The sequence below is a fragment of the Petaurus breviceps genome, unplaced genomic scaffold (genome assembly GCF_028583685.1).
Source record: "Petaurus breviceps papuanus isolate PSGF00001 unplaced genomic scaffold, PetGlider_PUasm1.0 90734, whole genome shotgun sequence".
In the NCBI taxonomy this organism is placed as follows: domain Eukaryota; kingdom Metazoa; phylum Chordata; class Mammalia; order Diprotodontia; family Petauridae; genus Petaurus; species Petaurus breviceps.
This window is the reverse complement of record NW_027187327.1, coordinates 5,444,165-5,457,411: the sequence shown is the minus strand read 5'-3', so window position 1 is coordinate 5,457,411 and position 13,247 is coordinate 5,444,165. Positions and strand designations below refer to the sequence as shown.

Here is a 13,247-nt window from a genome sequence, read left to right as displayed (position 1 = left end):
AAGTGTTGATTGAGTGTCTGACTCTTGATTTGAACTCAGGTCCTCCTAATGCCAGAGCCAGTGTTCTATTCACTGTGCTACCTAGCCGCCCCAAAAACCCAAATTTTAAATGCATTGAAAAACCAAGCAAATTTTGGCATCAATTGACAGACCTGGTCCTTAAAAAAAGGGTTCTTTTGAAATTTGATTACACCAATGTCAAGATCCCCATGCCAAGACCACCCCTCTCTTTTTTAACTATTAAGAGACACCCTGTTTTCCATAGCTAAGACCCAGCAAGCAAGCTGTGCCCTAAGGTTGGAGTAACAACAATCCATTGTGCTCTCACCCTTTGGATGAACTCAGCCACAGCAAAATCCCAGAATTCTTTCACATCAGAACCAGGTGTTCCTGACCTCAGACAAGCATCTGCAGTACCCATGCTCTGGTTATGAAGCCCTACTATGAATCAAACCTGTCTCATTGTTTCTGTTACACCTTATTGTCAGGGCTACAGTTCACTGTGTACCACTAGTATATGTATTGAGATTTGCCCACACTAAAGTGGGTTCCCTACAAGAGAGGACCCGATTATATGTATTTAGTCTCCTTCCTCCAGTGGAATAAAGAAAGTTTTTTGCTTATGACCACTATTAGCTCTTTGGTTTTATTTTGTTATTTCAGAGTTCCTTGTAGTTGTGATAACCAGCAATTTGGTACTTTTAGAGTTAACAGTGGTTGCATAAACTCTGTGGCCATTTGGTCATTTATGATCAGGATTGACCCTTATTTAAAACTATGAATTTATAACACATTAAAAGTCTGAATCTATGAATTGATTAGATACTGATCAGAGAGAATGAAAGATTCCTTATTATTTTCTTTGTATAACCATTATCTAGTTCTATAGGTGTTATTTACTAAATGCTTTTTAGTTAACATGTATACATGTCAGAGGGAGTAATATGGGACTTTTAGTAATTATTTAAGCTCTTTAAGTGTGTTCTAAGAAACATAAATATTACTGAACTACCAACCCCTAATTTGGCTTCCAAGCTCCACCACCAACTCAATACAATTTAAGGCATCAAACATGCATGAAGTACCTCCTATGTGTCAGGCACTATAGTAGGCCCCAGGTAGTACAGAGATATAACATCCCTGCCTTCAAAGAGGTTATATAACATGGATCAGCCTAATATAGTAAATCACATACCAGACTTGGCCACAGGAAAATCTTTTTCAAATCCTACCTCAGTAACTAGCTATATTACCATGCATACGTCACTTAATTTCTCAAAGCCTAGGTTCCCTCATCTGTAAAATGGAAATTCCTACAGTATCTACCTTGAAAAGGTTGTTATAAGGTTTAAATGAAAGAATGTTGTGCATTTTAAATGAGATAATGTATATAAAGCTTTTGTAGCAACTTTTTAGGAGGAGGAAATAAGGACAAAATAAATAGGTAGTGCATTTGGGGAGTGGAACACTAACAAGAATAAGGAAAAGGCCTCTTGTAAGAGCTAGCACTTGAGCTAACCCTTGAGGTGAAGTATGGATGCCAAAAGTCAGAAGAGAGAAAACCTTACTGGCTAAGGGATAAGTGAGCCAGAGATAGAATATATGTAAGAGGCAGCAGCAAGTAGCCTAGTTTGGTTGGAATAAATATGGAAAAGATGTAAAAATCAGTCTGGAGAAATAGATTAGAACCAGCCTGTGAAGGGCTTTATATATCAAAGGTTTTTTTTGTATTTTATCCTAGAGGTACTAGGCAGTCACTGGAGCTGCCTGAGTAAGGGAGACTCATTGGGCCCAGTCCCTTTATGATTTCACAAGTCTATGGAGGATGGATTGGAGAAGAGATTGGATAGGGAGAGAACAGTAAGGTTGTTGCAATAGTTCAAGCAAGGGAGTTCAGAGAATCGCAGGTTGAGAGCTGGGAAGCAGGGGTGTGCAGGAACCAGGTTCTCGAGGTCCACCCTTGACCTATAAATTTTAAAATGTGTGTCCCGAACACTGACCATTTACTAACATACTCCTGCTGGAAGGGACCTCACAGGTCATCTAATCCAACCCACTTTCTAAGATGTCACTAAGGAAGAAAGGGCCCAGGGAGGGGTAAGATTGTAAAATAGCCCGGGTCCTCCAAACTCCGCCCTACCCATTGTATTACAAGACAAGGGCCCAGAGCCATCACAAAGTGATGTACGCCTGCACGTAACAGAAGGGAGGCCCACTAGGGTCGATGGATATAAGATGACAGGAATCGTGTCAGAAGGGTTCTTTCTCCCTCAGTCCCCTTTACGCTCTTTCCCAGCGGCCCGAGATGCAGCGAAAGCGCCGCGGGAAGCGCTCGCCCGCGCTGGCTCCGAAGAAGAGAGAAAGGTCTTCCCGTCATTCCCTGCGCTATAGCGAAGGCTCCCGGGACACGCGCCGGCAGTCGAACGCGTCGCCGTTTTCCTCCCAGGACACCCTAGGCCGCGGTTGCCATGGGGACCTAAGGTTGACTCCCATGCCTTGGCCACCGGCTACCCTGTCCCGGGTGTTCGCCGAGCTGGCGCCGCTAACTGAGAGGGGCCGGGATGGCTTCTCGGGCACCGCTGGGGAGACGCTGCCCAACTTCAGCAGCCACTTGCCCCTATGCGTGTCCTCGGCACCGGCATCGGCCCAGAATCCGGCCCGCGAGGTGCACGTGAGCGGCTCGGCGGAGATGTCCTGCGGCCCCGACCGGGCGCTGGTTACCATGAAGGTCAGCAGCACCAAAAACTCGGCAGCTGAGGCCAAGAACAGTGTGGGCCGCCGCCTGGACTACATCATGCAGAACCTGCAGAAACCGGGCATCCAGGTGAGAGGAGCTGTTCAGATGGTCCGAGGGCCGCGCCGCCAGCCCCCACTTCCCAGGCCTGGGCGGCCGCGGGCGGAGGGGATGGCGGGAGGGGGCAGGCGATGGGGGCGGAGGAGGGAGCGGAGAAAGTCCCCGCAAACACCCAAGGGCACTTGGGGGAAGGCTCTTAACCCTGGGCCAGTCTGGTGACGCCTTTAAGTCCCCCTCTACGAATCACATCGTTAGAAGTGCATAAAATAAAATCCATAGGATTGCAAAGGAAACCAGTTACAACGAAAAAGTTATCCTCCCCCAAAATTGGTTTGTTTAAGAGTTCACTCACCCCAGGTTAAAAACCCCTGCTCTAAAGGTGAATGCAAGGGGTGGGGTCTCTGATTTATTTTAAAATTTTGGTTTGTGCTTTTAAATTTTAAACGCACATACCCAGTGAAGCCAAGGAAGGTGACACGGTGAGCATTTAAATTTCAAAAAGTTGCAAGCTGATGCGAAAACTCTTTTGGCCTTTTCATTCAGCCCCTGTCTGCATCGGTAGAGGGAGCTGCCATAAAGGAGTTCCCCACGGGACTGAAATCATGGGTCTCGACACTTACCGGCCTTCCTTCAGAAATAAATAATAAAAATAATACACTTTGGTAGTGGGAACCAAGGATTACCCTTGACCACATTTGTATTCCGTTTTCAGTTTTCCCTTGGGTATTCCCGATGTCCCCCCAAAAGAATCTAGTCTAGTCAGAATTTGTTTGTATGTTGTTTTTAAAACAAACCCTGCCTTACTATCCATATACTCCACCACTTCTCCCCTCTCCCCCCCCAGTACTAAGCCAGTAATTAACTTTTAGCCACAGTCGTTTAAAGAAGGCAAACCAAGCAATGCAGTACATTGGAAAGAGCAGTGGGCCTTGGTTCAAATCACTTGGATAAATCACTTAACCTTCACTGGGCCTCCCTTTCCTCTTCTGTAGTAAAAGGAGATTAATTAGATGACTCAAGATGGGGTCCTTCCCATTCCAGATCTGTGGTCCTGTATAGCAGGGGTTCTTAACCTGGGGTCTAGGAACTTGATAAATAGACAGATTTCTATATTTATTTTATTAATTTAAGATTTTTCTGAGATGTACTTATAGGCTTCACCAGACTATCAGAGAGGTCCATCACACAAAAAATAGTTAAGAATTTATGGTCAGTAGATAGATTTCTAGTTCATAACTGCTTTCTGCCATCAATACTTATTCACATTTCCTATTGAACACTGGATATTTTCCAGAACTTTAGAAAACTCTATCTGATGAACAAAGACTTGAATTTTGAAGTCCATTACATTTGTACTTTAGTCATTTGACATTTGCACAAAAGATAACTGTAGAAAGTAAGAAAGATAACTGTAGAAAGAAAAATTTTAAATAATTTTAAAAGGTTTCACAATGTTATGTATGTATTAAGTACCCATTAAGTCCAAATATTCAAGAAAATTACTTCTCAGAAAAAAAAGTTGACAGCTCTAAGCTCTGTTACAATCTGGTTCAAATGTTAAAAAGCCACTGTATATACAGTGTTTGCATAAATATATATATTCAGATCATGAGGAGTTATCATCTAGGATATAAAAGAAGTCACTTGGTTCTGCTGTAATTGTACTGAAATTCAGTATTCAGGACAAGTAAAACGAAATAGTAATCTCCCAATTATCTGTGCTAATGAAGGAAAGCAGTCATGTGGATAATTCAAAGCAGTAGAATCCAAAAAGTCATTTAAATTGTATTTTGGAATGGGATCATACAAGGTTTTCAAAGTCATGGGGCTCTTTTAAACTTTAATCATTTAGATTGTGACTATTTTTGCAAATGACATTTTAAAACAAATATGCCAAAAGAATAGGGCAGATACATTGCAAAAGCAGTTATATACAATATATTCTCATTTCCCATTCTGTGCCAGAAAAATGTTACAGTATGTTTAACAGAACTGAAGTCCTTATAATTTGGGGGGAGGGGAAAATTCCGTTGACCTTTATATATGCCCTTTTCAAGATTGTTTATGATACTTACTATAACTCTGCCTTAAGGGTTTAAAAAAAAAAAGATTCTTTAGCTGAGGACCCTCGCCTATTCCAGCTATCATGACATGACATTCAGGAGGAAATGTAAGAGAGTAGTCCCAAAATATTATTATTACAGTTGATATAAGTCCAAAACAGATTGGTACTTGGTATATTTGGTATATGTTTTCTCCCCTCCCCCTAGTTCTAAATAAATAGTACCTGGCTGCTGGGGCATCATCTTGTTGGATACCAAGTATAAGCTATATTTAAATAAAACAACTCCAGGGTCTTTGGTTCAGAATAATAATGTATTTTTGCATAAATCTGCACATTTGGTAGAAAAGCCTGTAAGAATAAATATGTAAAAGTGTGACTTAATTGCAATTGTATTTGAGTTCATCATTCAGGACACAGATCTAACAGATTTTTAAACCACATTATAGAATTTAGAACTGACCAGGACATGAGACCATTTAGTCTAACCCTATCATATTGCCAGATGAATGTCAGTAAAAGTTGCTCAGGTCTAAAACTAGTAACTCGGTCTCCTGATTCCCATTTTAGGGCTTTTTCTACTAAACAATTTAATTACCTCCTAACTTTTAGTGTATCTGACTATGACAATTCAGACCAAGAGGAGCTCAGGATGCTCTAGCACAGGTCAGGCACAAATAGTCTGTGTGAACATTTGAGGTGGATACTCTACATTTGTGCATCCTGCGTTTCCTTTGAGTTGTTTCAATTCTACTTTACTTATAGAGCACAGCACCTTCTCTGATGTGGGCACTCCATGCTGAGTAGTCATTTGTCAGTGTCTCCATGACACACAATCAATTCCAAAGTTCTAAAAAGAGACCTTGAGAGTGTCCTTGTATTGCTTCTACTGACGACCATGTGAATGCTCGCCCTATAAAAATATAAAAATAAAATAGACTTTTTGGCAAGCATACATTTTGCATTCGAACAACGTGGCCAGCCCGTCAGAGTTACACTCTCTGACACCAAGTATGAAGGCTTGGCAGTTTAGTATGACTAAGAACTTCAATGTCTGGTACCTTTTCCTGCCAGGTGATCTTCAGAATCTTCCTAAGACAATTCAAATGGAAGCCATTCAGTTTTCCTGGCATGGCATTGGTATACCGTCCAGGTTTCACAGGCATACAATGAGATCACAGCGTCTATGTAGACCTTCAATTTGGTAGTCAATCTAATACCTCTTTTCTCCTATACTTTCCTTTGAATCTTCCTAAACACTGACCTGGCTCTGGCAATGCATGTGTCAACCTCATTATCAACGTGTACATCCCTGGAAAGTACACTGCCTCCTAACGTAGGAATGTAAAGGCTTGTGTGTTAAAGAAGACCACAGCCAGGGGCAGCCCGGTGGCACAGTGAATAGAACACCAGCCTTGGAGTCAGTAGGACCTGAGTTCATATCCAGCCTCAGACACTTGACACACTTACTAGCTGTGTGACCTTGGGCAAATCACTTAACCCCAATGCCTTGCCTCACCCCCTCCAAAGAAGATCATAGCCCATGGGACAACTAGCGACTAACAACTTGGAGCTAAGACCCACAGCTTCTTGATAGTGGACATGAGAGTTTTAAACTAAACTAGAATCATAGTTTTAAAAGCTGGAAAGGATCATAAAAGGTATCAGGTCCAAGCTCTTCATTTTTTTAAATTAAGAATGGAGATCCAGAAAGGTTCACAAAGAAATCGAGAGCTGGAAGGGGCTCCAGAGGCCCTCTAGCCCAACCATTCATTCTGTAAGTAAGGAGCTAAGGCCCAGAGAGATTGAGTTAACTTACCCTTCTTTCAAGTTTACATAAGTATCAGAACTGGGATTTGACCACAGACTGTACTGTGCTATCTTACTAATCAAGGCTCTCACATTCTTTTGCTTACTCACAAATGGAGGACTTCTGTACTCTTCTATGATAGTTGGCTGAGCAAGGTTCTTAGATTGTTCACAGTCTAACTGAGCCTTCCAACAATGGTAATGTCCCTCATTGTACCTTCCCCTTTTGTGTATTATCTGTATTGTTTATCCCTGCTAAGTAGACTGTAAACTCCTTGACAGTGGGGACTCTGTCATTTTATTTCTATTTCCTCAAAACTGCTAGCTTGGTGAGTTGAACATAGTAAGAGTTCAATACAGTCATTCTTTCTACAACCATGTATTCTGTGCCTGCTTTATGCAAGGTGTTGTGGGAACCTCAGCTGTTATAAAAAGAAAGAACCCTTATGGAAGAATTCAAAAAGGGGTTTAAAATCATTTAAGAGAGGTAGAAGAAAAATTGGGAAAAGAATAAAAACAATGCAAGAGAATTATAAAAAAGAGTAAACAGCTTGAAAAAAGAAAACAACTGCTTAAAAAGTAGAATTGGCCATATGGGAAAGGAGATTAAAAAATCCACTTAAGAAGAAAACTCCTTAGGAAGTACAATTGGTCAAATGGAAAAGGAAGTACAAAAGCTAACTGAGAAAAACATCTCCTTAAAAGTTAGAACTGGGCAAGTGGGAGCTCATGACTCAATGAGACATCAAGAATCAGTCAAATTCAAAAGAATGGAAAAAATAGAAGAAAACGTAAAATATCTCATTGGAAAAATAACTGACCTAGAAAATAGAACCAGGAGAGACAATGTCAAAATCATTGTGAAGAAATCCTAATAAAGCTATCCCCAGTCCCAATATTCTAATTCCAATATGGACCCTACTGAACAGCAGCCATGCCCTGATTTGACCACACAATCTGGCTTTAACCACATCACAGGCTACCAGACTCAATGTAGCGTCTGCCTCTAGCTAGCCAGTGTTCCCAAATCCAATTCACATGTTTGAACAGGTGTGTTCTTGTACTCAACCACAATCATATCATCCATTTAGCCCAGGATAGGACCACAGTGCCTAACTATCTGTCTTGACTAGATAGGACCACAATAGCAAGCCAATCAGAAAGCAACCTGGATGTTTGACTGTTTGACCACTGAATTATAGAAGGAACTTCTCCCCATTACCTAATTGCTTAACAAATCCCTCCTGCCTTTGTAATATTCATAATTTATGTTATGTAATCAACATCAATACACTATAAATTTGCCTTTATTGTCCTAGTAAGTCTCTTGGAACCTTTCAAAGCCCATTTCTGAGGGGTGTCAATCCTCAATAAATGCCTGTACTTGGACTAGAGGTGGTCTGACTCTGAATTCTTTGAGATGGCCACCACACCACACGATGAAACTGCAGCAATTGGACTACCTGAAAATTATAATCAAAAGGAAGACTTAGTGTGTTTCAAGAAATTATCAGGGAAAACTACCCTGATATCCTGGAAACAGAGGGCAAAATAGGTATTGAAAGAATCCACTGATCACCTTAGGAAAGAGATCCCAAAATAAAAAGTCCAAAGAACAATTTAACCAAATTACAGAATTATTAGGTCAAGGAAAAAATATACAAGTGACCAGAAAAAAACAATTCAAGATTATACAGGATTAAGCAACTGCAACATTAAAGGCTCAGAGGTCATGGAACATGATATTCCAGAGGACAAAGGAGCTAGTATTATACCCAAGAATCACCTGCCTGGCAAAATTAAGAATAATACTTCAAGGGGAAAAAATATGGTCATTCAATGAAATAGGAGGATTTCAAGTTTTCATAAGGAGAACAGAATTGAACAAAAAAAATTATCTCCAATATCAAGACCCAAGAGAAACCTAAAAAGGGAAAAGAGGTAAAGAAAATATGAGGGATTCCATGGAAGTAAACTGTTTACATTCCCTACATGAGAATATGATACTTGTGATTCTTAAAAATTTTACCAGTAATAGTACAGCTAAAAGGAATAGAGAGAATAAGGTGAATTTGAGAGAATGACATAAAAAAATAAGGCATGAGAAAGAGGAGTACACTGGGTGCAGAAGGAAGGGAGAGGTAGAGTGGGGTAAATTATTTCACATGAAGAGGTGAGAAAAACCTATTACATGGGAGAGAAAGGTAGGAGGGTGGGTGATGGGCATCACTTCAACCTTAGTCTCATCAATATTGAGTCAAAGAGTGAATGCTATACACAAGCAGTTGAATACAGAAATCTATCTTACTGGACAGGAAAGTAGGAGGGGAGGAGATTAAGTAAAGGTTGGAGGGGAGGGGACTGATGGAAGAGAGAATAAACTTGGGGAGGCTGTAGACAGAAGCAAAACACTGTCAAGAAGGGAAAGAGTGAAAGAGAGGACAAACAGGAAGAAAAATAGAATGGATGGTAAAGCACAGTAATCATAACTGTGAATGTGAATGAGATGAACTCTCCCATAAAATGGAAGCAGGTAGCAGAGTGTATCAAAAACCAGTCCTACAAAATGTTGTTTATAAGAAACACACTTAAAGCAGAAAGAAACACACAGAGTAAAGGTAAGAGGCTGGAGCAGAATCCATTATGCTTCTACTGAAATAAAGAAGAAAAAAAAAAGCAGGGGTGGCAATCCTGATCTCAGACAAAGCAAAAGAGATAAAGAAAGAAACTACATCTTGCTAAAAGGTATGATAGACAATGAAGTAATATCAATACTAAACATATATGCATCAAGTGGAATAGCATCCAAATTCTTAAAGTAGAACTTAAATGAGTTACAGATTCATGACCAAATGAGATAAAGAGCATTACAAAATGCAAAACAGATCATTTTGATTATATTAAATTAAAAAACTTTTGCACAAACAAAACCAATGCAACCAAGATTAGAAGGAAAGCAAAAAGCTGAGAAACAGTTTTTACAGCAGGTACTCTGATAGAGACCTCATTTCTCAAATATATAGAGAACTAAGTCAAATTTGTAAGAATACAGCCATTCCCCAATTGATAAATGGTAAAAGGATATGAACAGGCGGTTTTCAGATGAAGAAATCAAAGCTATCTATAAGCATATGAAGAAGTGCTCTAAATAACTTTTTTAAAATAAAGACCCATCTTTTTATTTTTTTTTTGAGGGGGGAAGGCAAGGCAATTGGGGTTGTGACTTGCTTAAGTCACACAGCTAGTTAAGTATCAAGTATCTGAGGTCAGATTTGAACTAAGGTTCTCCTGACTCCAGAACCAGTGCTCTCTTTTCATTGCACCACCTAGCTGCCCCTCTAAATCACTTTTGATTCAAGAAATACAAATTAAAACAACTCTGAAGTGCCACCTCACACCTATCAGATTGACTAATATGACAAGAAAAGAAAATGATAAGTATTGGAGAGGGCTGTGGGAAAATTGTGATACTAATACACTGTTGGAGGAGTTGTGAATTGATCTAACCATTGTGGAGAGCAATTTGGAATTATGTCCAAAGGGCAACCAAACTGAGCATACCCTTTGATCCAGCAATACCACTACTAGGTCTGTACCCCAAAGAGATCATGAAAAAGGGAAAAGGATCCACATGTACAAAAATATTTATAGTAGCTCTTTTCATAGTGAAAAAATATTAGAAATTGAGGGGTGCCCATCATTTTGGGAATGACTGAACAAGCTGTGGTATTTTGATGTAATGAAATACTATTGTGCAATAAGAAGTGATGAACAGGTAGATTTCAGAAAAACCTGGAAAGATTTGTACAAAACAAAACAAAGGGAAATGAGCAGAACCAAGAAAACAGTGTACACAGTATCAACAACATTGGGTGATGACCAACTATGAATGCCTCAGCTCTTCTCAGCAATACAATGATCTAAGACAAGTACAAAGGGCTAAGGGAAGTAAATGCTGTCCACATCCAGATAAAGAGCTGATGGACTCTTATTTAAGATCAAAGTATACTCTTTTTCATATACTTTATTCTTTTTCATGGTTTTTTTTACCCTTGTAATGTTTCTTTCACAACTGTGACTAATATGGAAATATGTTTTACATGATATCAAATTTCTTACCATTTTAGGAAGAGGGGAGGGGCAGGAAGGAGAAAGAAAAATTTAGAACTCAAAATCTATAAAAATGAATGCTAAAAATTATCTTGAAATGTAATTGGAAAAAAAATGCTATTTAAGTAGAAAAAGTTAGTGAAGCGGATACTTTCAGAAAAACCTGGTAAGACTTATATGAATTGATGCAAAGTGAAATGAGCAGAACCTAGAGAATATTGTACATAGTGTTAGCAATATTGTATAATGATCAACTGTAAATGACTTAGCTATTCTGAGAAATACAGTGATCCAAGACAATTCCAAAGGACTTGTGATGAAAAATCTATCCATCTCGAGAGAAAGAACTGATGGAATCTGAATACAGATGAAAGCATACTTTTTCATTATTTTTTGGTCTGTGTTTTCTTTTACATGACTAAACCAGAAATATGTTTTGCATGACTGCATATGTATAACCTATATCCAATTGCTTGCCTTCTCAATGAGAGGGGGGGCAAGGGAGGGAGAGAATTGGAAATTTTATAAAACAAATGTAAAAAAAATGTTTTTACATTTATTTGGGGAAGGGGGTGTTAAATAAAAAAGAAAATCCCAAATGGGGTCATGAAGAGTTGGACACAACTGAACAACAACATACTTATGTACATACATATATGTGTGTGTATACACATATATAACACCCCTAGGAGCTTTTCATTCTCCTGAGTGATATAACCTGAAAAGAGACAAGTAAATAAAGAATAAGTAGAGAGTGAACACTAACAACTAAGGAGAAAAAAGCTAGGGAGCCTGAGAGGTGGATGTAAAGAAGGAATGAGTTTCAGGGATGCCTGTGCAAAAGCATGAAATTAGAGGAAGGTGTGAAGTTTGGGGAAAGGCTAGTAGGACAGTGTGGCTGGGATCTGAGAGTGTATAAGGAAAGTAATGTGAGATAAGTCTGGAAAAGTAAGAAGAAGCATATCATGAAGGGCTTTAAATGATGATTTATGAATTTGTATTTTATCCTAAAGGGAATAGGATAAAACCATTGAAGATTCTTAGGGTAGTGACATGATCAGCCTGGTGCTTTAGAAAGATAAATTTGGCAGCTGTGTGAAGTATGCATTATAAAAGGAAGAGACTAGAAGTTGGGAAACAGGTCAAATTAAATGTGTATTTTATTTAACTGAATCAAACACATTTCCTTCAGTATTTGGAGATGGAATTGTATTATTAGCATCCAAAATAATGATTCTTGGGGGGCAAAGATTTCCATCAGCAGAAATGACAGTTACAAATTTGCTTTTATTTATTTGGGAATGGGAAAATTACTTTTATTTAGTAAGTAGTGGGACTTAAGTGGTAGTGACAGCATGGAAGAGGTGGGGAAGAGGACTCTAATGATCTTAGTTTTCTGTGGCATTAATGGCAGGGCCTCAAAGAGTAACATCAGTTCTCATAGCAGTAGAAGGGCATAAATGGTCATTCTTACTTAAGGAACTTGTTAATCAGGAATTGCTTTCAGTAATAGTCATTGATTTATTTTTCAAATAATTTTTTATTGAAATTTATTGTTTTTATGTCATCTGTGTTTCCCAAAGCAGGTATCCCTCCCTGTTCCCTGTCCAGGAGTCATCCCTTTTAACAAAGAATGAAAAAAAGAAGGGGAAAAAACAGTTCAACCAATCCAAGCAACATATGGAAAAAGTGTGACTTTTATTCAATACATATGGAAAAAGTCTGATTGTATGCAATATCCCAAATTTATAGTATGTCAGCTCTTCAAAAAATCAGAGAGATTTCTTTTCATATTTCTTATTTGGGGCCAAACTCCTAATTTCACAGCATTTAGCTTTACACTTTTGGTTGTGGTTCTTTGTATTTACAGTGTTGTTGTCATTAGATATAGTGTTTAGAATACTAGCTCCTTCAGGGCAGGAATCAAATTTTTGCCTTACTTTGTATCCTCATCATTTAACATAGTAGCTGGCACATTTTTGTTGTTTAGTCATTTTTCTGTCGAGTCCAACTTTTCATGACCCCATTTGGCGTTTTCTTGGCAAAGATACTGGAGTACTTTGCCATTTCCTTCTCCAACTTATTTTGCAGTTGAGAAAACTGGGGCAAACAAGGTTAAATGGCTTGATCAGTGTCACACAGCTAGTATCTGAAGCCAGATTTGAGCTAAGGAAGATGAGTATCTCTGACTCAAAGCTTGGCACGTATCCTCTGTGTGACCTTGCTGCGCAGCTGGCACATAATGATGACTTAATAAATGCTTGTTTATTGACTTGATTGACATGTTCTGTTTACTTCACTTTACATCAGTTCATATAAGCCTTCCCAAACTTCTCTGTATTCATCCTACTATTTCTTATACCATGGTACTATTCCATTGCATTCATGTACTACAACCTGTTTAGCCATTGCCATCTGATGGGCATCTACTTTGTGACCAGTTCTTTGCTATATTGCGTTTTGTTGCTTCAG

The 13,247-nt window shown here is 39.1% G+C and overlaps 1 protein-coding gene across 1 annotated transcript in view; it reads left to right on the top strand.

Moving 5' to 3' along the window:
- The first annotated feature begins 2,156 nt into the window (after positions 1–2,156).
- Positions 2,157–13,247, top strand: part of IRAK1BP1 (interleukin 1 receptor associated kinase 1 binding protein 1) — a 35,430-nt gene continuing 24,339 nt past the window's right edge. Inside the window, exon 1 of the mRNA XM_069066981.1 lies at positions 2,157–2,824. Within this exon, the coding sequence (XP_068923082.1) occupies positions 2,306–2,824 (519 nt within the window). The 5' untranslated portion in view covers positions 2,157–2,305. The remainder of the gene's footprint in view (positions 2,825–13,247) is intronic.